This window comes from Mastacembelus armatus, chromosome 18, assembly GCF_900324485.2.
Source record: "Mastacembelus armatus chromosome 18, fMasArm1.2, whole genome shotgun sequence".
NCBI classification, from domain to species: domain Eukaryota; kingdom Metazoa; phylum Chordata; class Actinopteri; order Synbranchiformes; family Mastacembelidae; genus Mastacembelus; species Mastacembelus armatus.
This window is the reverse complement of record NC_046650.1, coordinates 15,336,366-15,363,396: the sequence shown is the minus strand read 5'-3', so window position 1 is coordinate 15,363,396 and position 27,031 is coordinate 15,336,366. Positions and strand designations below refer to the sequence as shown.

The window sequence follows — 27,031 nt, the reverse complement described above, 5'->3', positions numbered from 1 at the left end:
CAGCAGAAGCACATCCACCTGTTTCTGTGGATCAGCGGAAACTGTGCATTTGCTGTGTAACCACGGCAACATCTCCAAAGCCCCCACCGCGCGGACTGAGCAGGGGAGGCTGCGCTGTCTGCAGCTCACCTGGCTTTATCAACAACCCACCCGCCTCACGTGGTCAGCCCAGCCCAGGCACTATATCCTTCCCATTTGCAAGGTATTTTCGACTGGGTGGTGCTTTTTTTTTTTCCTCTCTCTCTCTCTCTCTCTCTCTCTCTCTCTCTCTCATCCGGAGCGATGCTGCTGCTGCTGCTGCTGTGAGGGAGAGAGGTGCGCGCAGTTGGAAAAGCTTTTCCTCCCCGTCCTCCCAAAGCTCCTCCTCTGCCGCCGGAGAGCGCAGACTGGTCACATTGTGCTCAATGAGAGCACGAGGGCAGCGGAGAAGGTTTTCCTAATTTCAACCTGCTGCTGAGCCGTGCGGCCGTTTTCACGCCTCTGTCAAAGGTAAGGCACGACACGGTCTGCAGACGCTCCGCGCGTCATGCGCCTCGCCTGGGAAACTAGTGTTGGGCTGCTCAGGTCGGGGACGGTGGTTTGCGGCTTGTTGTGTGATGATGATGATGATGATGATGATGATGATGCTGCTGCTGAAAGGGCGAAGGCTTGACTGAAGGGCAGACAAGAGTTGTCAGTGCGAGTGGCGTCTCGGGCAAGGCGTTCAGTCTAAACGCAGCAGGCTGTGCATGATTGGAAAGTCAAAACAGGACGGGACGTGTGTTTATTATGCGCTTTGACCTGAGCACCAGCGTCGTAGCGTTTCTCGTTTTCACTGGCTGCAGCCGAGCGATGTCCGAAAACCTTCGGCCTTCACGTTTCCTGGTAATTTCTCAGGTAAAACAGCAGATTTCAGGGTTTTGCGAGTGATTTATGAAACATCTTGACGGGTAGAATTTAAAAATGTTAAACCAGCATCAGTCAGAATAAGTTTTCTCCGTCTTCTTTCAGTCTACTGTGAATTACATGTAATGGGAGATTAAAATTCCACTAAATGTCAAGGAGCCCGATGTGTCATCCAATTTAAACTGATATTTAGACACTTGTTTGTTAAAGAAATGTTTAAGTTCTGCGTTTATCGTTACATGAGCATTAATTTTCCTGTTGTTCTCAGGAATATTCTGTATATTATTTAGCTCAGTCCCTGCATGGAGCCTCTTGGCAGTGGTCCTGCTGCTCTTCATGTATGTTTAAAGAAAACAACACTGTACTTTAGTAATGTGGACAAAAGCAGCAAACCTCATATGGGAGGTTTTTACTTAAAACCGAGTAAAGAATCCATTAAATGTTTGGTTTTCTTACTTTGTAAGACAAATATTGTCTCCTCGGTGTCCAAACAGGTATTTGATTTGGTTGGGTTGTAATGTCCATTGTTTGTTTCTTGGCTCAGTAATATTTTATCTTTGTTCTTTGGACTTTCACCAGCAGAGGCTAATATGAAGACATCATTCGGCAAACCAGACCCTGGGAAGCACCTACTGAGCATTCAGCTTATTTGAAACTGAGGACAACACAATGCGTCGTCTCCGGTAAAACCTGTACCCGTCTCTTCCCTATTCCTACCTATCCATCAAGAGTGAGGAGACCAGGAGCTGCAAAGAGATGGGTTCACATCAACCCTGCATGGACGCACTAGAGCAAAGACCCACACTGGGCACTGCCTTCAAGCGGCAGGCCCACCGCTGTGTGAGGAAAAAGCTGAGGCCTGTGCGAATCCTAGGGTTCGTCTTCAGCCTGGTGGCCGTAAGTGCCGTCTCCTTGAGTGCCTTGACCTGGAGCTCAGGGGGTCTGAGAGAGCCAGTGCTCCCCCAGGAGAGTCACCACCAGTCGGCCCCCCACAGGACTCTGCTTTTCACCCAGCAACAGACTGACCCCAATGTCTCAGCTGACGTGCCAGTAGCCATGAAATCTACTGCGGATGGCAACGTGAGCCAGGGGGACTACCCGCCAGACCTTTTCAGCCTTGAGGAGAGGCGCCAAGGAGCAGTGGCCCTCCACATGTTCGGCATGATCTACATGTTCATTGCCTTAGCCATAGTTTGTGACGAGTTCTTCGTCCCCGCGCTCACGGTCATCACAGAGAAGCTGACCATTTCAGATGATGTAGCAGGTGCCACCTTCATGGCGGCGGGTGGCTCAGCTCCAGAGCTCTTCACCTCCATCATCGGTGTCTTCATCTCCCACAGCAACGTGGGCATCGGGACCATTGTAGGCTCGGCCGTCTTCAATATTCTCTTTGTCATTGGAATGTGCGCCATCTTCTCCAAGGAGATCCTCAACCTAACATGGTGGCCGCTCTTCCGCGACGTCTCCTTTTACATCCTGGACCTGATCATGCTCATCATCTTCTTCCTGGATAACTTCATCTCCATGTGGGAAAGTATCACGCTGCTGTCAACCTACGCCGCCTACGTCATCTTCATGAAGTTCAACAGCAAAGTCGAGGGCTTCGTCAAAAACTGCATGAACAAGAACCAAGTGGTGGAAGTTGAGGTGCAGCCCAAGGTGAGTTGGTTTCTTGATCCATATTATTTTAATCCCATCACGCCATCTCCTCTGAAAAATACACTTTTATCTATAACGTCATACTGTGAGAGAGTTGTAGTAGGTGTATGTAGTGATGAGTTTTAGTATTTTGGCTGAGAGACATGACCTTTCTCTTCTAACTTGGACACACACTCATCCTTTCACAACTACCGAGCAGCTGATTTGTTATTCCAATGAGACCAGGCTTGTTTTGGTCATTTTTCCACTTTGAGCGAGTGGAGGCGCATACGCACTTTTACTTCCCTGTATCTTTTTGTTTTTCATCAATCTAACGCCCGTGTTCAAATCAACAGATGTCCCGCTCTCTGAGCAACTGATTCAAAACATATGGCTTATGATAATTATTCACATCAAGCTTGTTCATTACATCTTGATGAGGAAGATAGAATAAAGCTCAACTTACTCTCAACAGCTGAACTGTCTTTTAATATGATTCAGGCAAAGCTGCGCAGTGCTGGCATATAGTATTCCACAGTGGGGATTAATAAAACAGAGGCAAATGTGTAATTCTGGGTTAAGCTGCACAAATTGTGTCCCAAACTGAAAAAACAAATCCCTTGGAAAATCTCAGGAGCTATTTTTTCCCCAGTTAAAGATTTCCCCCACTGTATTGAAACTGTATCGTATGTCTATGCAACCACGTAGAGCTCGATGAAGGGGATCACGTTCAGTACATGGCACGAGGACTGCTGCAGTGGTCTTGTTTGTCTTTCCTCCATGTTTCCCGTCAGAGGAGATTCCTCAGGTACCAATCAGTGCATTTTTCACATTTTGCTCATTAGTATAAAGAGCCGGTTCTTAGACGGGAGCAGTACAAGTCATTATATGAACCTCACGTAACATTCGCCCCCCTCAATGACACTGGAGGGCAAAAGACATTGCAGTGCAATTTGATACCTGTGTAGAGATTATCCGGATTGACTTAGATTTCTTTGTGACATGAGATGGAAATGAAATTTTGAGAAAGTTGTACCATGAAGCTTTTATTAAAGCAGGATTTGTTCTAAGTACATAAAAGATATTTAAACAGCAGGTTATGTAATGGTGGGAAAAACTCTTGAGGAAGCCGACATTAAGTGGTGACATTTGCCATGTAGCATGTAAACAAAATGCTGAAACTGTCGAACTTCATTATTGCAAAAAAAAAAAAAAATGCAAATAGTTATTTCACCTACCTGTTTGTGATGCATTACTTTGATTTAGAGCTAATGTGCAAGAAAAGAGTGAGGACTGGGGTGCAGAGGCTGAGTGCCAGAGATGGCTCAGGTGACCTTGAGCTGCAATGGATTCTGGGTACTTTGGCTTAGACAGACGTGTGTGTGTGTGTGTCTGTGTCTGTGTTGGAAAAACAACTTTTGAAGGAGCGGAAAAAAATAGAGAAATGAGTCAAAGTCGCCATCATGTCTCGTTCTGAGCATCACTTTAGCTTTAGCTTCTCCTCTCCTCTTGCACTGTGGGTAACAGTCCCATGGGTGCACGTGACATCATATAAACTACACCACATTAATGCAATAACAGTGTACCAAATTAGTCTAAAGCTATTACTTTACTGGGTAGAGTTAACCTCGTTTTAGTTTCTAGTCTGGGGCTACGGGGTTAATGGAAGTAGTAAAGGCACAAATATTATTAGAATATAATCATCCAAATACCCTTTTTAATCAGGCTTTGACACGTGTATTTCAAGACACAAGTGTTATTTTGAGAGTTAATTGGCAATTTAGCGGGCGTGTGTGTTTGTGTGTGTGTGTGCGTGTGTGTATGGCTATGTATCGTGAGGACCAGTTTGAGATTTATACCATGGGAGTGAGGACATTTTATCAGTTCCTCGTGTTCTCACAGCTTCTGAGGGATGTTGGAGGGTTCAGACTGAGGTTAGGGTTGGGGTTAGGCATTTAGCTGTGATGGTTAAGGAGGGGACTAGAGTAGGTATTATGTCCTGGCATATCCTGAGTGTGTGAGAAAATTTATACACATTCATGAAGAAGGTGACATGAGGGCAAGGATTAGTGAGTTGATTGATTGAGGGTCTGGTTTGCGTTTCTATTTTAGGTGACACTCAGCAGATTTTTTTTTTTTTTTTTCTTATAAATGAATCATTTCATTGTCATGACTGAGCTCAAAGGTGCCTTTAAAACTCCATAGTATTGATCTCCAGGTGTTGCATTAGCAAGACACGAGGGTGCGTTTTGAGGCTGTGCCCTTGAATTAAACACTTGATTAAAATGAGATTATTTCCACTTTATAATACTGAGCTATTCCCACATTGTGTGTAAATGTTGCTGCCATTAGTAGGAGCACCGGCAGTCTGCAGCTGAAGGATAGTTCAGATAGTTGAAGTGACAGCAGATAGATGTTCTATTAGAAACCGTCCCTTAGTTTTGTTCCGTGACTGATGCCTCTTCTCATTACGTAACGACTGGTACTGTCTTCGAGGTTTTTCATTTATTTATTTATTTTCCATAAAAAGTTGTTTCTGTATAAGTTGCTGCAGGCAATATAAAAATAGATGGCCTTGTTTCTGCTATTTTCTAGAAAATAATGCCTTAGCTTCCAGGCACTGAGAGCATAGCTCAGGAAGATCATTTGACCGATCATAGGATTTTTTTCTGTTGTACCCCCAGCCTACCTCAGTGCATCACCAACAGAGGTGTCATATCTCACGTTCATGCAGTAGCTGCTAGTTCTGCTTAAAGCCCTTGTTTTCTCAGCAGTTCAATGGTCAGCCTCGTCAAAAGCAGTCTGCAATAATCTCAATAATTATAGCTGCAGCTTTAAGGTCTAAATACAGTGCATTAGTTTGTTTATCGTACGTCGCTTATCACAAAGTTGCAGAACCTCAGCTACTAGTCAGTGAATGGATCAGGTGGAGGTGGAACATGAACCCTGCTTGCACTGGTCAAAGTCACCATGCTGATAATTAAGAAAACATAATTCTGCTTAACGTGGCTGCTAATAATTTATTCATTCAGATTATGAACTGATTTTATTTGATTTTTTTTTTAGCCAGTTAGGGCAGTGGAAACAAGCTGTCAATGTGGAGAGGCACACTTTAGCTTTTTAAAACCAGGTTCCTGAAAATGATGCAAATGATAATAAACCAGAACAGTAAAGTTAAAGGTAAAGCTGATAAAATGCTCAGATGCTGGAAGGAAGTATTTACTGGTTCTTAATACCTTTGTTTACCTAAGATGGCGTCACTTTGCTGTATCGCTGCTCTTAATTGCTGCACATTGTGTTGCAGTTAAGCTTCTTAGTCTAGTGGTGTGTCTGGAAGTCCACTTGGGCCCATGTGTGAAGCTCTGATCACTGAGTGCAGCATGATGCCTGAACACACACCGCTCACATCCACACACTCACTACTATCCAGCCAAAAGGTCACAGTAGAGCAGGAGGCTCCTGCTTACAGCTCACAAGCTTCAGTGGTCGTGGCAGCACAAGATGGAGGCGTTCGAGTATCACCAGCACTTTTCTCTGCTTCAGCCACTTTTTACTGGGGAGGCAACAGATGTGTGTGTGTGTGTGTGTGTGTGTGTGTGTGTGTGTGGGTGTGTGTGTGTGTGTGTGTGTGTGTACTAGAGTTGGCGTTTGCATGCTGATGGTGTCCCACTGAAGCAATCATTGATCCAACCCTTCTCTTTTTATTTCTGTGTGGAGAAATGGCCCAGTAAACTGAGCCAATCAGCACCGGCGTCTTTAGGACCACCCTTTCGCCGTGGAAAAAATAAAAATAGCTTTTTTTTTTTATTCCAGGCTGTACTTTTTTTGTTTTTCTTTTTTGTTTACACTTTTTTTTCTACTGTTGCTGGAGATTTGATCATTTCGAAGCATGTTGTATGTTTTTAAAGGGGTGAGTTTAGCATGGAGAAATCAGATGAATCAGGACCAGCAGTGCTGAACGTGGCACTGGAAGGGTCTTTTATCATTTGCACATCGCCTCCTCAGGACCACCTCACCAGACTGCTCCGGGCTTATCTTGTCATCTTGTGGCCTCTTTTGCTGTTTGGCTGATGGACTGACTGACTGACTGGTTTTGCAAATACCGGGCCTGAAAAATCAGATTAGCCAGCAGCAGTGGAATGACACAGTACTTAATGAGATTGTTGTGAACAAAAGTCAGTGTTTCTCAGCAATAATCATGAAATCAGCTATTTTAAGTCATTTGGCAACACTTTGAACAAATAGTTGAACAGTTAATGGAAGATTATATAAATAAAGCTAAAATTTATTCCGCTAACTCATAGCATTAAAACCTCCCGAGTGTGACATCAGGATGAGCAAATGAAATGAGTCACTGGGCTTAATAGGACAGTAAAGAAAGTGACTCAAACAAGAATCAAAAGCTTTCGGATACTTGTGGAAATAGTCTGCACTGCAGTCAGGGTGAGACCGCATCTAGCCGCACCATCCTGCCTGCTATCGTCAGTGTGTATCGAGGCAGATGTTGGTTCTGCTGAGATGGAAGGTGTGACCTCTGATGCATTACCAAGCTATAAATAGTGTCACGGAGGCGAGATCTTCCATCAGGATGTGCTTTGGAAAGATCGGTTACAAAGCTGGTTCTGTGCAGGGAGCAGCCTGTTTCTCCTCGCTGTGGGTTTGGACATGTGTGTCCCAGTGCAGATGCTCTACCTTCTGTGTATTCTCAAACACACACACACACACACACACACACGGTGCTGCTCATTCGGCTGCTACTTGTTTTAATCCAGTCCAATCATGGTGAACTCCAGCCTCCTGCAATATATTAGCAGACTGCACTGCATGGACTCAGTTTATATCGTCTGTGTGATGCCTTCATGGACTTATCTTCCATTATGACGCATGTCATAAGCTCATAAACTACATCGGTTTCAAATGGCTTCTTTAGGCTTGAGTGGCTAATATCGGCAGACAAGCTCATTTCAAAGAAGCCCTGTTGAATTACTCATTTTTAATCACAGTACACTCTACATTCCTACAGGAAGAATAAGAGGTTGTTTTAACAAATGTTCAAATATGAATTTCCTGTGGCAGTCTCATCTGTTCAGTACTTGTCCTTGGTTCGTTCTGTGTATTTCTCTGAAAGCACTAAAGTTATTTGTGTGAAGTTGTAGAAGTGACCTTGGTTTAAATGAAATTAAAAATAAGTATAAGGCATTTAGAGCTTGTGTGTATTTCATGCAGACCCAAGGTTAGTGAGGGATTGGTGGAAGCAACAAAATAGTGAGTATGTTTATTGAATCCTAAATTATTTAAGCAAAGCTTGATTGTAAAAAGCAAAACTGTGTTTATGTGTGCAGGACACATGTACACACCTCTGCACACACAGAAAGAAACAGTCATTTGGAGCTTGAGCTCAGCCAGTGACAACAGAGTCCAGAGTCCAGTAGTTTTAAAAATAGAAGACCTGTGACTCTGATCCCTCCATGATGATGAGGAGTCCAAGTTTTCACATCCAGATGTTCCAGATGTGGCTCTTTGTCTAAGGAGGGGGGGCGGGGGGGGGGGGGGGGGGGGGGCGGGGGCTATAGAGTTAGTTTGAGAAAAGTGGAGCAGAAGGTGGACTGAGCCTGGTCATTCATCGAAGGTGTCATTCTTCGCTGGCATCCTGCTTTTCAATTCAATTTAACCGCATTCATTCTGGTAATAATTGTGCTAGTGAAGTTCTCATTTGCATCACAGGTGCTGATGCCTGCGTTTTATGTCATCCTCAATTGGTTAGTGTAATATTTTGCTTCCCCCTCCATTCTTATCAGAGTGGCCAGTGGCTCTTCACTGCCTCCTCAGTGCTGCTAATGGTTTTAAAGGCCACCCTGTTGCTTTTACAGCATCTGTGTAATTATCAAAAGCACAGTGAGCACAGAGTAGTGTGCTTTTAACAAAAATGTAAACAATAGTTCGAATTTTAGCCCTAAAAAAGATGATTCATGCAGTGTGGCTCCATTATGAGGTGGCCAACTTTATAGTTTATGCAGCAAATTGTGTTACATGCCCCCTGACGCCACTGGCTCCCAAATTCATTTCTGCACAAAAAAACGTCCTTTAGTTCATCTTTCTCTTCATATGTTGTGTGAATCGGCTCTAAAGAGTCCACATACGGCGTGTAAGCTCTGAAAAGAGTACGAAACAATGTGTTTTGAATTTTAATGTGGAGTCAGACTAACTGAGACTCATCACAAACTACTAATGTTTGTTTTCTGTTCAGCCTGAGTCACACTGAACACGGTCTTGGCCCTTAGTGCAGCACCATGGACAGCACCTCCTTAGTCACACTGGGCTCCAATGCTTCAATAAATATTAGCATCTGTCATGCTGTGTCCAATGTCTTCAGTCTCACCCTCAGCCCTTCTCCTTTCACGGTCCTGGTAAATGTAGTGGCGTCCGTTTTCATCGAGGGCTCCCCGAGTCCTTTCACCTCCTCCTTATCATTTGTGCTGTTCTTGTTTAATTGTCTTTAATGTGGGAGGATTGAAGTGAAGGGTTAAATGGTAAGACAAAAACCCGAGTCCACGTGAACGTTGGGGTCAGTTTAGATCATCAGATGTTTTGTGGTTAATTTAATTAAACCAGGGAGAGACCTCACTAAGACGACAATGCAGAATATATGATATGGAATGAGGCAGAGAGTGCGCTAGTATACGTTTTATTTCATAATGATGTTAGTAATGAATGACGACTATTTTACACATTATGTTCATCTCCTGAAACAGTATCTTGCCACTAATGCAGAGATATTTTAGAGAAGGTGAAAGGGGAGATTGCTTTTTCCTCCCTCTTTCTCTGAGGGAGAGCCTGAAGGTGAAATGTTGAGGCTTGCAAGAAACTGAAAGCCTTATTGATCACAGGCTATTTTTGAAAGCTGGGGTGAATTGGGTAATATAACTGCACTGTAAAAAGCGTCAAGTGAAGGGCACCAAGATCTCTATCTCGTGAGTGTATGAAATAACACACACAGCCCAGCGAGATGGAAACTGTACATGGTTGGAGGTGGCTGATGACCGGCGGGCCTCACGTACTTAACTCCGTCCTCTGGGGGGGGTTTCTGACCCTCAGCACCAGCCTCACTAAAGCTGCAGCAGGTGTACATTACATCTGCTCTGAGTCCTGGTCCGTGTACAGCACCCGTCAATTATGAAATCCAGGGTGAGGGAATCGGCACAATGCAAATATGTAGATCTCACAGCTGTAGACAGGCCTGACATCACACAGATAACCTCGGAGAATTTTAAAGCAAATTTAAGAAAAGTACATTTACAATGGAAGTGATTGCAATCAGACAGTCTCTAATGAGCTAATGAGAAAATGCTCCGGGGCTCGGTGAATGTGCCGAAAGCCTCTCCTCCTCTGTTCTGGTCTCCAAGAGTTACCACTCGTCATGTCCGTCACTGAGGACAAATGCTGCATGATTCTGCCCCTCAGCCCAATCCTGCCCCCACTTAAGCACCTTGGAAGGTCACGGTCTTGACATTCATCTATCTGTACCAAATGTATCGGGCTAATGTGGGTGGCTATCAGAAAGCTTTTCTTTTCCTCCTCTGCAAGGTAAGAGTCACCTGTCAGCCGACTTACTGCTAATGCAGCAAAGCCTGTGGGTTATTTGGATGAGTTCCCTCTGTAGGAAAACTATATGTTCTATATAAACAAGTATGTTAGTACTTATCTATCTTATTTCCGTGTTACTTTCTAGAAACTGTTAAAAAGATTTCAGTGAGTACCACTGTACCGAGCAACATGTTCCTTTATTACGACGGACACCAGTTTATTTTGAGTCAGTCCCACACTGTCCTGCTGTCATAAATAAAAAGAATTAGTAGGAATAAATGGGCTTGGTACCGAGAGCCACAGGCAGTCTGGGGAGATAGGAAATAGCTAAGTGGTGGGAATACATCATCTGTTTTCTAATGTGAAACACTGAAATATTTGTGTTGCATCTAGTCGTCCCTTGAGTTGTAATTGAAGAGTTTTGAATAGAACTAGATTATTGACACCTCAAGGTTGAAATTTCAAAACTGGGAACGATCATTCAGCCAAATCTCATCATTAGTTTTAATTCAGGAAATGTTAAATAAAGTGTTTTGGGGTTTTGAGAGGAGAATAGTGTTATGGGTCCCTGTGCGTTAACAAAGTCACCGATCTCAGAATCCAAATGAAGTGAACATGGTTTTGTGTCTTTCTTTTCAGCTGGCTCCTGACCCTAGTATCTCTGACTTTGTGTAAATAGAGCTGGACTTTCACATGTTATTAAATGTGAAGCTATTTATAATGTATTAATATTAATAAGTAATGCTAGAGAGAGAGAGAGAGGGAGGGAGGGAGGAAAGTCAAACATCATCAGTGGAGGGTGGACTAAACGAGGCTGCTACAGCAATACTGAAAAAGCTGGAAAGTACATGTGGATGCCACATGTGATCTGTGACCAATACCTGGGTTGCCTAACTGGCTCAGGGCACTGAGGTTAGGAGAAGTGTCGGTGATTGAGTTTAGTTGGGAGTCCCTTTCAGCGAGACAGCACTGTAGGACCAGTAACTGTACGTACAAATCTAAATAAAACACAAGAAATCATGTCGTGCAAGACCCTCAAGATAAACAGATCTGGGGCGGAGAGCTCGGCAGCAGGAGCATAGTAGACGTGCTGCAAAATACAAATGCAGACTTCTGGTAGAAACTTCTGTTCATTGTTTGCTACAATCTCAATAACAAAGGCCCTGGTATTGTTTACTGCATCTGCAGATCAAACCCATCTCTGATCTGACAGGAACAACAAACCACAGATCTGATCAGGCTGACAGGAGGCCATTTTCCCACTGCTTCTGTTTACTCAGCTAAAACATTACATTGCATTACAGTTACTGAGAAATCTGAACAGACTACCTGAACTTGTACTGACTCCACTACCAGCATTGGTAGATTAAAAAAAATAAATAAATAAATACTCGTGTCTGGTCAAAGTCAGCTTTGGGTGATTGCATTCACTTGTAAAAATGACACAGCAGTTTCCCTATTTATCTCTCAGAAGCCTGATTGCTTCATGTAAGGGGAGAGAGTAAGAAGAAGCAATTTTGGCTTAGTCCTGGTGAGCATTGCCTTGTGGGAAATCAGTGTCGTGGCAGCTCCTGTAATTAGTTCTGCTTGTTAGAAAAATGAAGGGGTTACTAATTAGCAAGTGGATGGCTTCTTGACTTGTTGTGCATCTTTTCCCCCCCTTTTCTTGAAGATCATCATTATTGTCTTGGGCAAAATGAGGAAAAGAGAGAGAGAGAGAGATGCTGCTCAGTCATGCTGCTCAACAGTTTAGCTGTAACACCATAAATCTAGACGGACAAATCTCGAAGGGTGTTCTGTCATTGCTCTGACAGACGGGCTGCCAAGTGTAAGCATGTGTAGGCAAATGCCTGGAGCTGTGCAAGATTTCACTCCTCAGGTTTGCTTAACAAGCCAGGCAGTGCGCTTTTCACAGATCTCTACATACGCAGGCTGACATATGTTTTATTTATAGTATATCCACATTTACTGCTTCAACACGTAAGGATTTCCTGCACAAGGACTGTGACACATCCACTGTTACATAACCTTTGTCCCAATAAGCCCTGTCTGACTGAAATCCTGACTTGTGTAGATTTTTCTCCACATGCCCATTGAAATGCAGTGTAAAGACCCTGTTTCTCATTAATAGCTCATCAAATTGGATTTTGATTTCAAAGTTGTTTTGCAAGTAAAAAAAAATCTTTTAGATTGGAATCAGGTGCTAAGTGGCTGAAAATGTCAGTGTTTAATTTAAAGTGTGTGTTACATGGTTGTGAAGACTGTGAGAAGAGTTTGAAAACAAACTTAAGAAACATGCAGTCTGCTGGTTTTTCTAGACACAACTATGAGATCAGGTTTGGAGAAGCAGTATCCTCAGTGATGGTCCTGGTTTTCATCTGATCCATGTTTAGATTGAACTCTTAGAAAACCCCTCAACTGTGAAAAGGAAATTATGTGAAACGACATGGAAAGTGGCTCATAAGATTATAAAACGTAATGCTGATTACCGTTATCATATTTTATAATACATGTAGGGAGGCCTATATTAAGGACCTGAACAATGAAGTGCAGCTGTGATGAATTTAATCAAACTCCACCAAACTACAAAGTGCGTATGTGGGGAAAAAGTATCTTGGCTGATGTAATTTGGCTTGGACGCCAAAGAATAAAAGGAAATGCAAATCAAATTCCTCCAGTAATAGAGACCCCTTTTGTGCTCTCAGACTGCATATGAGAAGACTTACAATCTGCTGCTCGTGTTTGAATGTCAGGACTTCCAGCTCTGCCTTTGCATTTCACCGCTGTGCTCCGATTCCTACGAAAGTCTCCCTTTAAGCTGTGGGCAATTTGAGCCGTGAAGGCGGAAGTATTTTTGCATGATGTCACACTTTCCATCGATAATTCTCCATAACACGGCGTTACATGCATGCGGCTGCAGAGACACATTTATCTCTTTCAGCTGATCCGCTTCCAAGAATGATCCTGATGTGACGTTACGTAAGAACTGGAAGCCAGAGCTGGTGGTATTAGAGAACACACAAACTCCAGAGAACATACTAATCTCTCTGTGTGATTATTAGTCATAATATTTAACGCTGGCTTAATGAGCGGCCCACTGCGTAATCTCTATCTGGCACATTCACCTGTTCTCCCAAAACCCCCCCTGACTTGCCTTTGAGGAGGGTGATAGGGAGTGAAATAGAAGAATCGTCCCTTGAATGTGCAGGGAATTACCCTGAAGATATGAAATGAGGGAATAAAGGAGGTTACAGATGTATAGGTCTGTGGAAGGTCTCAGCTTTAGCTCGCCTTCTGTTCAGTTTTTCCGGATAAGGTTTAACTTTGGCCTCCACACTGTGGTAAATATTCTGTAGTTTTGCAGCAGCAAGCTTTAATATATGGTAAATTATGAACTGTTAAACAGACACAGTGGGACCAAGTGGGAACTGACATTCACAGTGCCTGCAGATGAAACCAGCTCCCAAGTAGAAATTATTCCAAGATGAGGATAATTAGATTTGACAAGTCTGTAATTTTTTTTTTTTTTAAAGGGAATTAACAAAAAAAGAGCCACAAACAATTTCATTTTCTTCTTTTCATGTAGAAATCTGTTGGGATGAATGTTAACACCCATGAACCTGAGTTAGCATCACACTCGTCCTCCTGCACAGTTATCGAGAGATGAAATATTCAGTACAATGCAGCGTCATTTAGCATGCAGATGAATCACTGGGCCGATAAGCCAGGAGGCCTGTCTTTAAGTGTGTATGTTTGCCTGCATTTTTAAACACCGACAAGATCAAACTCCATCATTTTCTGCTTTTCTGTCGGCATTGTTGGCTTTATCAGCGCACACCAGTGCCTCCACGTTCCGCACGTTTCCGCCTCAAACCCGTGCTGTGAAACAAAGCTCACGCTAAGATCTGAACAAAAGCTTTGTGTTTGCTCCCCTTGTAGTTGGGAACAGAGGCCTTAAGTGACTTAACACACCAACACATTTCTGGAGATGAAGTGAGCGCACTTCACTCGGGCACTCGATGAAAAGCTTTTGTTTCAAAAATAGTTACAGTCCTGCACATGCCGAAAAAAAATGCCTGCTGCAAGCGACGGCAGAGGATTGAGAGATTGTTAAAAGACAGAGCCACCGTGGCATCATCAGGCTCACACACACGCTCACATTCAAACAACCTGTAAGGCCAAGCTTCAGAGTATTTAGGTCACGACACAGCGTCGACACGGACTCTCCAGAAAATCTCTCGACTGACAATGTTGATACTGGTTTCCAGTTTCCCATTTTTATGCTAAACTAATCAGCTGCCAATGGGAGCATGATCAAGAGCTTTATTACTCTACCTTACTTTACAGTGAGTTCTGATGTGAGCTGACGTTTGACTCAAATGGGTGAAATTTAAATGACACTTTTAAAGATTTTTTTTGAAAAATTAATTTAGCCGTAGTCTAATCTTGCTCAGTCTGTGACTGAGACAGAGGAAGGTGTCCCTCAAGTCTTGTCCACTTATACCAGTCAGTCATCACCGTCACCGTGACTGTGCCGTAACGTCTCTCTCTGTCATCCCTTCATCTTGTCTGTGTGGTTGTGTGTGGCATGCTTCACATCTGTGTCCTGTTTTCTCTCCCTCTCCCCCTTTTACTGTTTCTTCTCTTTGTGTTGGATGAGAAGACAAGTCCCGGGGCGCCAGAGGATGATGGCAAGCTGTCGGTAGGTCCTGTCTGATTGACACACTTCCTGTCTGCTTCTGTTTGTCCCTGTTTCTGTGTAGACGTAGTAATGTAACTTGTGTTTATCCCTTCATACTGTGAACAAACACGCACTGTTATCTGTAACCTGCAGCCACCCTGTGCGCATTTGTACATTTTGTACGCAACAAGCGAAAGACAACCAAGCAAGTTATGTGCTTAGAAATCCGAAGGCTCTTCTAATACTTCTGTTCTTCCAAAGAAGTACAAAAGAGTGCTTCATTTACAACCGGATTTGAAAAGGAGAAGAAGAAGAAACGGAGCCGCTGAAGGAGACTCATTGGGGTCATGTTGAGAAACCTCACCTCCAAGACCTTACACGAGCCCTTCCAGTCTCCATTCCAGTCTCCCTTGCCTCCCACTCACACCCATATGGGCCTGTGAATTAGCACCTAACACCTCCTGTGCCTACGTATCACTTGTGGGCAGCCAAATGCAAGCACACTCCAAACAGCTGCCACCTGCAACCGTGCCTAATTTCCCCACAGTTCTCAAGTTCAGCTTCAGCTGCTGGAGTGACCTTGGTAAATTAAAGAAAAAAACAAAAAAACAAAAACAACTCAAATGCCACTTTAACGGTGAATGCCTGTCTCAGTGCATGACTTATATTTTAAGAAGCTGTGGTACCAGAGGTTTTATGCAGAAGAGGATTAGGAAGTCGAGTTCTAACCAGGAGCATTATTGAAGGTAGTGGAGCATCATACGTGCTGCAGTAACACCAATCCTTCCCTCTAAGCTTAAAGTGTAAAAGCACAAAAATCAATGCACCTAAAACCATCATTCTTTATAATGTAAAATTAAACAAGAACAGCAGGGTTTCCTGCACTTAGCTGAACGAGCCTGGATTAGAAATAGCGTTAGAGAGGTGGTGATATTAGGCTGATACTTTTGCTTCATGACAAAAATAGGAACCAGTTAAAAGGCTGTGACTAGTAGGATGCATGCTGTACGTCAAGAGTCCCACCCCAGACTGCAGGATGCTTGACTTGACACCTTGTTTCTCCTATCACAGGCCAGGCCTCGGCTGCAGAGGGGGGGTAGTTCTGCCTCCCTGCACAACAGCTTGATGAGGAACAGCATTTTCCAGCTGATGATTCACACGTTGGACCCCTTAAGTGAAGGTAACAACACAACTCTGCAAGGCCCAGATGATACAGTAGAAATGTTCTTGTTCTACTTTTCTCTATTTTCAGGTTGATCTGCCTCGGATTTAACATAGTCTTTGGCTTTTTCTGCTAAAATGGCTTAGATCAAATTTTTAGATGTAGAAATGTAAACAAAGAATTGAAGACTATTCACTTTGTCCTGTGAGCAGCAGCAGCAGCACCCAGCTGAATAAAAACACTAGCTTGTATCAATTGTCCCTTAAAATCCAGTCTCCACCATTAGCATTTAGGAATACTTGCTAAGCCCCTGCTTCATATGCCAAGACTAAACACCTTCTTTCTAAAGATAGTCCACTTTAGACAAGGTAAGCTGTGTCAGAGCACAGCTGAGGTGAAAGAGCATTTTCCTTTAATCCAGGATGAAGGCCTATTAGTTTAGCTAAGGGAAATGTAAAACGGCAGCGTCAGTACTTGGCGCGGGGGATAATTATGTTAATGTGCCGGGGGTGGAAGGTTGCAGTGTCATCCCGTTCTCAACCCAGTCTAAAAAAGATGGAGAAAAGAAAAAAAACATCATGTTAATGGAGACATATGGAGAATGTTTCATTAGAGCATCTTCTTTTTCAGGTTTGGTGGAAGGAACATCTCAACATATTGAGTCCTAAGCCTTACAAATGAATGGTTCTCCCTTTGTGTCCTTTACTTGATAACAAAATATCAGATCCAGAAGCCATTTTTGGGCAGAAAACAGACTTTTGCACAGCCAGACTTAATATTTTCACATCCCATGGATGTTTTCGCGTTAGCAGATGTGTGCTCAGAAGCAAAAGAGGCATTTCAGCTGTCTGCGAAATGACTTTGCGTTCCTTGAAAGCCAAACCTGGAATGAGTCAGCTCAGAAAGATTAATCACCTGTGTCAATACCGGCCTTAAAGGGCCCATTAACATGCATCAGGTCATTGTCGTACACTGAATCCAAGGCGTTGCGTTTCTGAGCGTATTCATTTTTGCATTTGAGTGATTAAAATGTAAATCAAGTCTGCTGGGGTAAATGGAAGTCTGTTTGGCCGGTCCTATATGAAGAAGTGAGGGTTATACATACTCCACCCTGCCAAGTGCTGTAGAGCCATTTTTCATCTGGTCTACTTGGTGTCTAACGTGCAGTTATAATGGTACACTGAAATAACTGCTGCTTGTTTGACTTAATGAAGATTAATACACTGGACAATGCATGCAAAAGACTAAAGACTAATCTTTTGTTCTGGTCTCACCACCTGACGCATCTTAAAATGGGTCTCCAGTGTTTATGTGCTGCTAAATATGTTGCTGCTAAAGTGGGTTTAAAGTCGTCAACCAGGCAAATTGTGCTTCGCCACAAATGCAGCAGAAACGTGGGGATGTAGCATTTAGCAGCTTTAAGTGATGAGTCTTTTGGCAAATTACGGACTGGAAATGAATGCACTGACAGCAATGACTGTGATGTGACATGAGGATTGAATTAATTACTGCAGAAAACAAAAGCAACACCTCGGGCTGCAGTTTGATTTGAATATATTATTTTTGAAATTTCCATTGAGCACATTGGAAATCCGTGTTTCGGTGAATATGTACTGATGATATTGGTCTCGAGTACGTTTTAAAATTCACTCATCACATGCCTCGTTCATGTAAAGTGTTAAAAAATTTCACTGATGAGCAGCTGTGTTCTCTGCACATTTACTAATCATTAATACAAAGGAGCATTTTGTTGGTGAGCTCACGGCCTGGAGAGCTACAAACAGGTGCATCCGTCAAAGACAAAGGCTGTGCCGCTTGTCCTTGCATGCTCTTCGGCTTTAAGTGTAGCTCAGCAGAGCCGCGAGGGAGCTGGCAGGGCTTCATCCATACATTTTTCATAGACAGCTCTCAAAATAAAGTCGCCTGCACTACAGAGCAGAGGAAACATCTGAGGTTGTTTTGCTTGTTCTGGGAACTGGTTACCTTTCACTTGTTTTAGAACTGGGATATTCAGACGTGTGTGTGTGTGTGTGTGTGTGTGTGTGTGTGTTTACAAGATTTTACCAGACAAATCACTTCTGTAGCATTTGATCTGTTTCGTGGCCAAACAAGTGTAAATTTGATTTTAATGGCCAGCTATAATTAGTGTTACCTTGCTATGTGGTCTCTTTACCTACAGACAGCCACTGCATTTAATTACTTATTATTTAAAGATTAATATGACACAATATAATGTTACTAAAGATTAAAACATGACCTTTTTGATCACTGGGGGCAAATTTCTAGATTATAAACCGGCTAAAATCAGTTCCACCTGCTAAACATTTACTGCATTGACAACAATAACCCGACAGGGGTTATTCTGAAAGTCACCATTTTGCAGGATGAGTTCTTCAGTGTGTGTGTGTGTGTGTGTGTGTGTGTGTGTGTGTGTGTGTGTGTGTGTGTGTGTGTGTGTGGTTATACATGTCTCATTAAAATATTTTGGGAACTGTGGCTGTTTGCTTTCTTGGCCAGAGTCAGATGAGAAGGTGGAACCACTGTCTGACCTGTCAGTCCATCTAAAACTGTCGTCCTGCTCAGTCTTCTCATCTCATGCTCAGCAAGAATGTAAATAATCATTTCCCAAAATGTCAAATAACAGAATCAATTTCCTAGCACAGAGAAACGGACTATTTGCTCTTTAATTTCACAGTTCTCATCTTGAAATGATGCCCATCAATGATTTAATGTACCCAATCGCACTAAATATCACCTGGATTTATCTTTTCTCTGTTTCTGTCTTCCTATCTTCTTCTTTTTTTTTGTTTTTTCTACTGTCTGCTCAGAATTTGCTGACTCTGGTGAGTTACTCCTATAATTTCTGTATCTTCCCCCTGAAAAATTCTGTATGTTCTCATTTCAACAGCCTGGAGACAGATTTCCTGCCCAACGCCTCCCTTATGTAAACATTTCCCAAGTGCCGCTGTGCTGTATGTCAACTCTGTACTGTCCATCCCTGCAGACTCTCACCTTCAAATACCTCATTCTTCTCTGTGGATGTATTTTTTCTGGAAACCCTCTGTGACCATTTCTGCATTGTTTCCCCATTGTCCCTTATCCTCTCTCTCCTCTTAGGAACTGCTTTTAGTTCTGGCTTTGTGTTGCCGCCCTCTGTGAGACAGGTAGAGGTCCAGAATGAGTGTTTGGGGTTTGCCTGTCAGCATTGTCCCTCCGGCTCCTCGGTGGTGCGGGGGTTAGTTCATTAATTGGTGTAATGGGAAGACGGAGAAATGTGGTCAGCTGTTTTCTCTGCCCCTCTTCTCATGCTTTTCGTCAGGGTTTGGAATCAATAAGAGCTTTACAGAGCAATAAATGGCAGTGGACTCCTTTTTTTTTTTTTCTCTTTCTCTACTGCATTTTACAATTAGCTGTTCCCACCAGACTATTAGCAATTGAAGGATCCACATGCTCCTTGAGAGACACAGTAGATGCTTGTACAAGAATAACAGCATTCCCACTCTTGTTAAAGGAAATGTCAATAACAGACCTTTAATCCTGCGTGTTTTTCATTGGAGAGAACATTGTAATAGTCTGGTACAGTTAGTTCCAGGTACAAGTGTCTGCATCGCTTTTTCCATCAGTCTGGAGCTACAAACAATATCACTTAGGAGTGGCATCAAATATTGAACTACAAAGAGAGACGGGGAGCGAGAGGGGCTGAGTGGCTCTCACTCTACTGGCTGAGACAAGCCTCCCAAAACAGCACTTAGGATTCCAACTGCGTGCATGCCTCCAGCTCAAGCCCTTCAATAAGATTTGTTTCCCCAAGATATGAACTCTGTGGTCTCAGTATGGTGGAAGATCAGCGCCTGTATATGACCACAAAACGTATTCTAATGGAAAAGTCATTAACTCCATGCATTTTAAATAGTAAGTGGTGTTAATTTCAAACATCTTTTCCTAACGTCACTGCCCTGTGGTGATGTAGTACAGTAGTGTAAATATGGCAGCACAGGCCAGCTATCTCATCTGACGCAGATCATTATCTCACTGAGATGGACTGGAAATATCACTCACTGTGCCAGTGTGGCCTTGGACATCTTTGTTGATGTCAGGCCATGTTTATCGAGCAGATATCGTACACAAGTCCTCCATAGGCCGAGCAGACAGAGGACCCAAGGTCGTTTGGGCCAACGGTGACACACCCATCTGAGCAGACAGTTTGATTATTGGGTGAAATGTTCAGGCAAAAGTTGGTTTGTTCTCTGGTTTCATTGCAAGTTTTCATTGCAGACACGGAAGGAAATACCCCAGGGGTCGAAAACGAAGCTTAACGTACGTAATGTTCTGAAGAGTAATATAAACAAATGAGGGAACAGCAAAGTAAACTTGTATTAAACAGGGTTTGAACTTTCTGAGCTATACATTTCCATTATTTGAATAGTAATCTTTATAGAGGTAGATCTGTTCATCGCTCCACCCCCCACCAGTATTACTGTCTGTGTGTGGTGACCCGGGGCCTGATTGATTTACACTGTTCAATAACGCAATCACTCATCATGCACACCCCCCCACCACCAGCCTTATCCCTGGAACAGAAATATATTTTCCACTTATGTATATAATCTACAGCAATAGCTTCAGTCTGTAAGGATTAAACCAACACGATCCTAGAGGTGCCAGTCCAGAGGAGAGCCAGCCGAGCTATTTTTGTGCTGAGCTAACAGGTGGTCTGGTCTAACTCTTCCAGGAATATATTTAATGTGCATAAAGAACCTCTCCTTACCTTAAATCTTATCCTCCATTAGTTTCTTTGTATAGGCAATCACACTTCCAGGATGTTATGCAACCAGCCAGTCAGCACCTATCAGCCCATCATCCCTGCAACCACAGTCATACACCAGAGCACACACACGCACACACACACACACATCACACCCCCCTCCTGTGCCCTCTGAACCACCTCCGCGCCGGGTGGGTGAAGGAATCAATGTTAAAAGCCTTTTTGCTCCAGCACAGGCTGTGAATTTCCCTGCGTCCCCAGCCCCAAGCAGATAGAGCGGGCATGCACATGCAGTCTCACGCACAGCTCACCAGAGGTTTAGAGGTCACACCGCAAGGACAAGAGGGCCCCTGGTAAACAACAACAAGCCTCCCTCCCTCTCCGGCTGCAGAGGGCAAGCAGACAACTGTGTGGACAGTGTCTGTGTCTGTGGGCTAATTGCCCTTGGAGAATCCCGTGTTAGAGTCTGGCCTTGCCGTGCTGCTGCACTTCAGAAATCCAAATCACCTAATCATATGAGACTGAGGCACTTGTCTGGGAGTGCAGCAGACGAGCAGGGCGCTCTGCATCGGGATGTGTTTTCATCTCATTAGATTGTGTTATCAGAGCTGCCAAGTCTCACATTTGGCTTGAGATTCACACCATAATCCTCTCACATGTGAGTGGAGTGGTCGCCCACTGTGGGACCGAGTTGGCGTTATTAGTGTGAGTGCCAGTGGGCTTGTGGGTGTGGGCACACAGAACTTATTGTGCTGTACACCTACCACAGCTACAAAACTAGAAGTCTAAATGCTTAGGGAGATGGGGTTGGTTCATCCAAATTACAAAAAATAAAAAAATACCGGTACCTTTACTTAACCTGGAAGAGCACACCGAGTCACATAAAATATTAATTCACGTAGAGGAGATTTCTATATATGTATGTATTTATAGGAAGCCTTTTCAAATAAAGTTTGTTTTTGGCCTCTTCAGCACTAAATCGTCAAGAACAGAAAGTTTTTAAGTTGAAAATGTGGATATTTTTCTGCCTCCACACTGTCGGCACATAACACAGTGAAGTTGGTGTGGATTTACCAGCCTGCTCTCAGCGGTTCAGTGGTTTGCGAATAGTTTTGGATTTATTGGCCCAGGTTTTGAGTTGCTATTGCTCTATTACATAACAGATAGTGTCAACTGTTTAAGAGTGACTGTTTCTGAAAACTGTGTTGTTTATGGATTATTGAGATTAAGGGGCATTGTGTATTTAAAAGATGTAGTCACATTTTCTAAATAGCATTTTTTCAAAGCTTTGGACTCAAGAGGTAGTCCTCCACCTCAAAAGCCTCCTTCCTTCCTTTTTTTTTAATATAATTTGGATGAACCAACCCCTTTAAAACTGTCACCTGTGAAATATTACTAACAGTGTACAAATTATAGGTTGGTCAGTGCACAACAACCAGCAATACCTGTAATCGTATTTGTAGTATGTGTAGTATGTCTGGGAGGAAACTCAGACAGAGCATTAGTTATTTAAAGACGCACACAGCAGCTCTAAGTGCCACGTTGGAGGCCGACTCTTCGCGTTCGGCTGCTGCTGCATGTTTGAATTCCCGGCTACTCCATCATGCAGATGTGCTGACCGTCTGTTTACCGCAGCACAAAGAACTGCTACAGTAAGGGAGTCAGATTAATTGTCCGGGTGTCATTACGGAAAGGAAATGCTGAATCGTTAAGCCTTGGAATAAGTTTGTGTGCAGAGGAGAAGAGGACTCATATTTTTGTTGCATGTTGACCCAGTAAATTCTCTTCCGACTTTCCTGTTGTTTGTTTTTTTAATATATCACTGTGTCGAGCCTCTTATTATGTTGTTATTCTAGTTTATTATCTGCCCCTTCCCCCTCCTCTTTCCTTTCCTTGCAAATCTTTTTATATCTTTTTTTTTTTTTTTTTTTTTAGCTTTCTAACCTGTGCCACTGGCAGACCGAGTTACTGTGAGACTGAAATGTGTTTTCTTTGTAATTCAAGCTGCTTTGTTTTGCACTTATCCAGTGATGACTCAGAGAGACTGTCTGCTTCTGTATGTGACCCTCTTGTGCCTGTGTCAGTTTGTACAGTATGTGATATAGAACCAACAGATCTGTCTTGTTCTGTCATGTTTCACTCTTTTCCTTTTCTCTGTGTTTGTTGCCTTACCCTTGTCTTTTGCTGTGATGTTGTAGAGCTTGGGACTTATGGGAAACTAAAATATTATCACTCAATGACTGAGGAAGGTAAGCCTGAACGTTTTCACTACTACTCATTTCTACTTTGAGTCTGTCATCCCTCTTGGTTTTTCTCCATGTTAATCATTATAAAACACCCCCAACACCATTTTTTTTTAGTTTTGCTTGTGAAGTGTTGCTCGCACAGTTTTGCTTTTAAGTTCCACAACCTCTCTGGTATTTCACTGATATAAGTGCAAATCATTGTAGCCATGCCATTTTTTTTAAAAGTTTACTTTTTATTTATTTATTTATTTATTTGGCTTATTTTTATTTCTGCCCAGTAAATGTGTACATACATATCGTGTGTTACTGTGTGTAGTGTTTTTAATGGATTTTAAACTAATCTACAGTCCTTACAGTTGTTCGATTTGGTGAGAAAACCACTGCTATTTCTGTGGATTATCTGTCAAATTTTAGGACATTATACTATCTTACACACACACACACACACACACACACACACGTACATTATACCATCCTATCACCCATGTTTCCTGCTCTAGAGAAACACATGGCTCAAGGTTTTCCTCTTTCTTGTTTTGTTTGTCTTTGGCCCTTTTACCCATCATCCATGCCCCAGCACACACTCGGAGGTTCCCCTTGCAGCACCGACGGGTGCGCACATGGAACACGTACATTGCTGAATTTGGCGAAGTGGAGTGACTCATCCACCCTGTAGTTGCGTAATATGAAGGCTGACAGGGAAAAGGAGTGGATGTGCAGGGCGGGAAGGGAACGGCTGGGCTCGCTTATTCTCGAAGACTCTGTACTTGCTTCATCATTATGCAAATGATGTGGTTTTGACAATTGTGTGCACCTCAAATGGAGCTGGAGGAACCATGTGTTCCACAATTCACTGACTGAAAGCAGCAATTTAATCAAGACAAACTATCTTAATTTGATTTATGTGTTTGTGGCATGTGTTTGTATGTAATTGTTTTTTGTCTTTGTGCTGACTTTCTTCATGGGTGATAGAGGAAACAGTGAGTTTTTGTTGGAGATGTTTCCTTTTTGTCTGCCCTTACAACTACATTTGATGAAAATTCAAACCAAAACCCTACGAAGACAAAACGCAGTGTAAAATATTTGGTTTTGACTCGGTGAGTTAAGACCTGGATCTGACATTTTGACTGTTTAACCAGATAGATATTCATTATTCCACAGAAGAGTTTGATTTAAATGTGAATTAACAACAAACTGAACTAAAAGTGAAGTAAATTTATTAGGAAACCTGAAAAGCTTGTAAAGACATTTTCTCACTGCTTTAATGACAGATTGGGTTTTATCAGTATTAAAGACCTTTAAACACCTTCAACACAAAGCCCAGCCCTGCTAATGGTAAGCCTGATGTAAGCCATGATCTCACACCCACATTGGTTTAAACAAACACACACACACACACACACACACACTGCTGTAGCAGCCAGCTGATAATGACCGCCTGAGGGGAGTGATGTCAAGTCAGTGGAGTGTGTGATGCTGTCCTGGCAGTACAGTACATGTACAGTATACGTGTGTGTGTGGCTGAAAGAGAGAGGGAGGTGAAAGGACAAAGTGAAAAGAAGATGGTGTTCGCCTCGGACAGATGAGAAGCAGGAGGGATGGAGGAATGTAGCGTAAAGTAGAGGAGGCAGGACGTAGACCAGTGATGACTTACTGTAGGTTAATGATTTTGGCAGAAGGTCACAGACAGTGTTGGCATGGCTGGGTGGAGTATGTATCGACACATCGCTACGTCAGGCCCACTGACAAATGAGCCGTGCCCTCCCAAAACACAAACACACACAAAAAAAAAATCTTTGAAATTGATCGTACTGGGCTGATTTGGATCAGGCACGACAAGCATGCGAAGACTGACGCACAGAAAGTTAGTGCAATTAAATATTTGACAGCAATGAGATTAATGAAGCACAAATGATTTGATAGGTGAGTCAAAAATGTTTTCGTAACAGCAGTGGGGTTTAAAATAAAAGCACTTACATCAGCCACTCCTACTGACCAGCACTCAGCCATCAAATATTAAACTTGAACTTGAATTCAAAAGGGAATCTGCAAACCAGTTCTGCGTGACTGGTACACCTGGAGTCTTGTTTCGTCGTGTCTCAGTGCTGTGCTGTTGCATGTGTCATCAGTGCTTATTACGGCATAGGAACAACATCCTCGCGTGTCCCGTTGTTTGTAATGTCAAGAGGGCACGCTGTTTATGTAAACCACAAGGTCTGACCTTCGTCGACTGCGTGACAGCATCGTGTGTCCTGGAATAATGAAGATATGGATTTATTGCTGTTTTCCCTCTGCGCCTACAAACGGGGAACAGTCCAACACGCATAATGCTATAATAGAAGATCCATAGTAATTGGTTATTTTGATGTGCTGTGATGCTTTTCCCAGCAAAGCCATTGGTTGCCCTTTTGTTTTCACTAGTTTCCAACATATCTCTTGTGAATTTTTGATCTGATCTGAGAACTGTACAAAGAGCAGGAGTGTATTTGATCTCCAGACAGCAGATCTCTTCACAAGAGACTCTCTCCCTGCTGGCTTTGCCTCCGCCAAGGACCAGGACATTGCAGGATCATCAGTATATGATACGCCATGTTATTCTGACTGTCGATTGTTGTTTGAACGCCACTTTTGTGTAAAGCCGTCGCCCTGTTTGTACTGTGCTTTTGAAATGTGACCCATCTGAGGTCAAAGGCGACAGCGGAGGAGCTCTGACCGGGATGAGGCCCAGAGGTCTGGGAGATGCTGCGTTCTGCACTGCTTGTTCCTCGTTTTAAAGAATGTGGCGGTTCTCTTGCAGGTAAATTTCGAGAGAAGGCGTCCATCCTTCACAAGATCGCCAAGAAGAAATGCCAGGTGGAGGACAGTGAGAAGGCCAATGGGGTAGCAAGCTGCTCAGGTAAAAAGGTCTTGGCTCCATCAGTGTTCCTTAGATGATAGTTTGACTTCATTAGAAATGTACCTACTGCCTGTATGCAAAATATCAAAGTATTCCTTTAATTAAATATTAGCTCATTACCCACAAGCACCTATTCTGTTGATAAAACTGTGACTCAGCATTACTCAGCTTACTATCCCTGCTATTAGTCATTAGGATTGCCCGCTGAAATGGCTAATGAGCAGCACATCCCATGTTAAACAAGCATGACATTATCAAGAACTGCAACAAATTGATCGCAAGTGTTGTCTTCAAGCAGTATTTAAATCAATCACAGTCACTGCCAAGTGCAATTTGTGTGTGTTTTTCACTTCAAAGAGCACTGGACCAAAGGATAGACAGGAGGCCAGAGGAAGCGCTTTCATCACGCGCCGCAGTCAGAGCTGCAGAAACAAAAGCACACGTAGATGTTTGTCAACAAGGCAAAATTATGCTAACAGTACAGCATTAACGTATTAGCATCTCAATCAAAATGCATGACTGGTAGTCATCTGAGCATTCTTTACTTTTCTGAGGTGTCTTTAGTCAAAGCAGGTTTACTGTCAGATCAGTTTCACGAACGATACATGTGATTAAATTCATGTGACGAAGGTTGTGCTGGATGATAGTGGTATCAAGTCACATTATCTGGCTAGGAATCTTTCTAATTGTGTCACAACCACACTTAGATTAAAGTAATTTTCACAGCAATTATAGTTTTATCGTCTGATTACATGGCTTTCAGCTTTTTAAATATTTTAATAAGAGCTGTTAACTAAGTCTGGCCTCAAATGAAATGGGAGTCCTAGCAGTCATCACTCACGATGAGGGAAAAGAGAGAAGTCTACATGGATGTTATCGGTATTTAGATTTGCACCCCAGTACAAAATGCAAATATTAATGGAAGAGACAGAATATATTCCAGAGAGATGTCTCCCATCTCTCGCCACATCAGACCAGTAACACCCTCATGTCTGTCTGAGGCGTGAGCAGCTTTTGTGCCTCTAAATGCTTTTCACTTTGATTATTCTCCAAACGCCCCACAGATAAGAACCTTCCAAACAGCTCCAATGTGGAAGTGGAAGTGACACCACCCATGAATGGAACAGCAGGACAAGAAGGAGAGACGGTAAGAAATCACAGTACACATACATGT

The 27,031-nt window shown here is 43.0% G+C and overlaps 1 protein-coding gene across 3 annotated transcripts in view; it reads left to right on the top strand.

The window, feature by feature from the left end:
• Nucleotides 1-353: 353 nt before the first annotated feature.
• The window catches only part of LOC113125506 (sodium/potassium/calcium exchanger 2), a 32,262-nt gene continuing 5,584 nt past the window's right edge, over nt 354-27,031 (top strand). The window contains exons 1-6 of one of the 3 annotated variants that reach the window (XM_026299008.1): nt 354-489; nt 1,468-2,544; nt 14,771-14,809; nt 15,860-15,968; nt 25,759-25,857; nt 26,922-27,004. In XM_026299008.1, the coding sequence (XP_026154793.1) occupies nt 1,642-2,544; nt 14,771-14,809; nt 15,860-15,968; nt 25,759-25,857; nt 26,922-27,004 (1,233 nt within the window). In that variant the 5' untranslated portion in view covers nt 354-489; nt 1,468-1,641. Of the gene's footprint in view, nt 490-1,464; nt 2,545-14,770; nt 14,810-15,859; nt 15,969-25,758; nt 25,858-26,921; nt 27,005-27,031 lie in introns of all 3 variants that reach the window. The other 2 variants (XM_026299007.1, XM_026299009.1) reach the window with 2 other exon arrangements.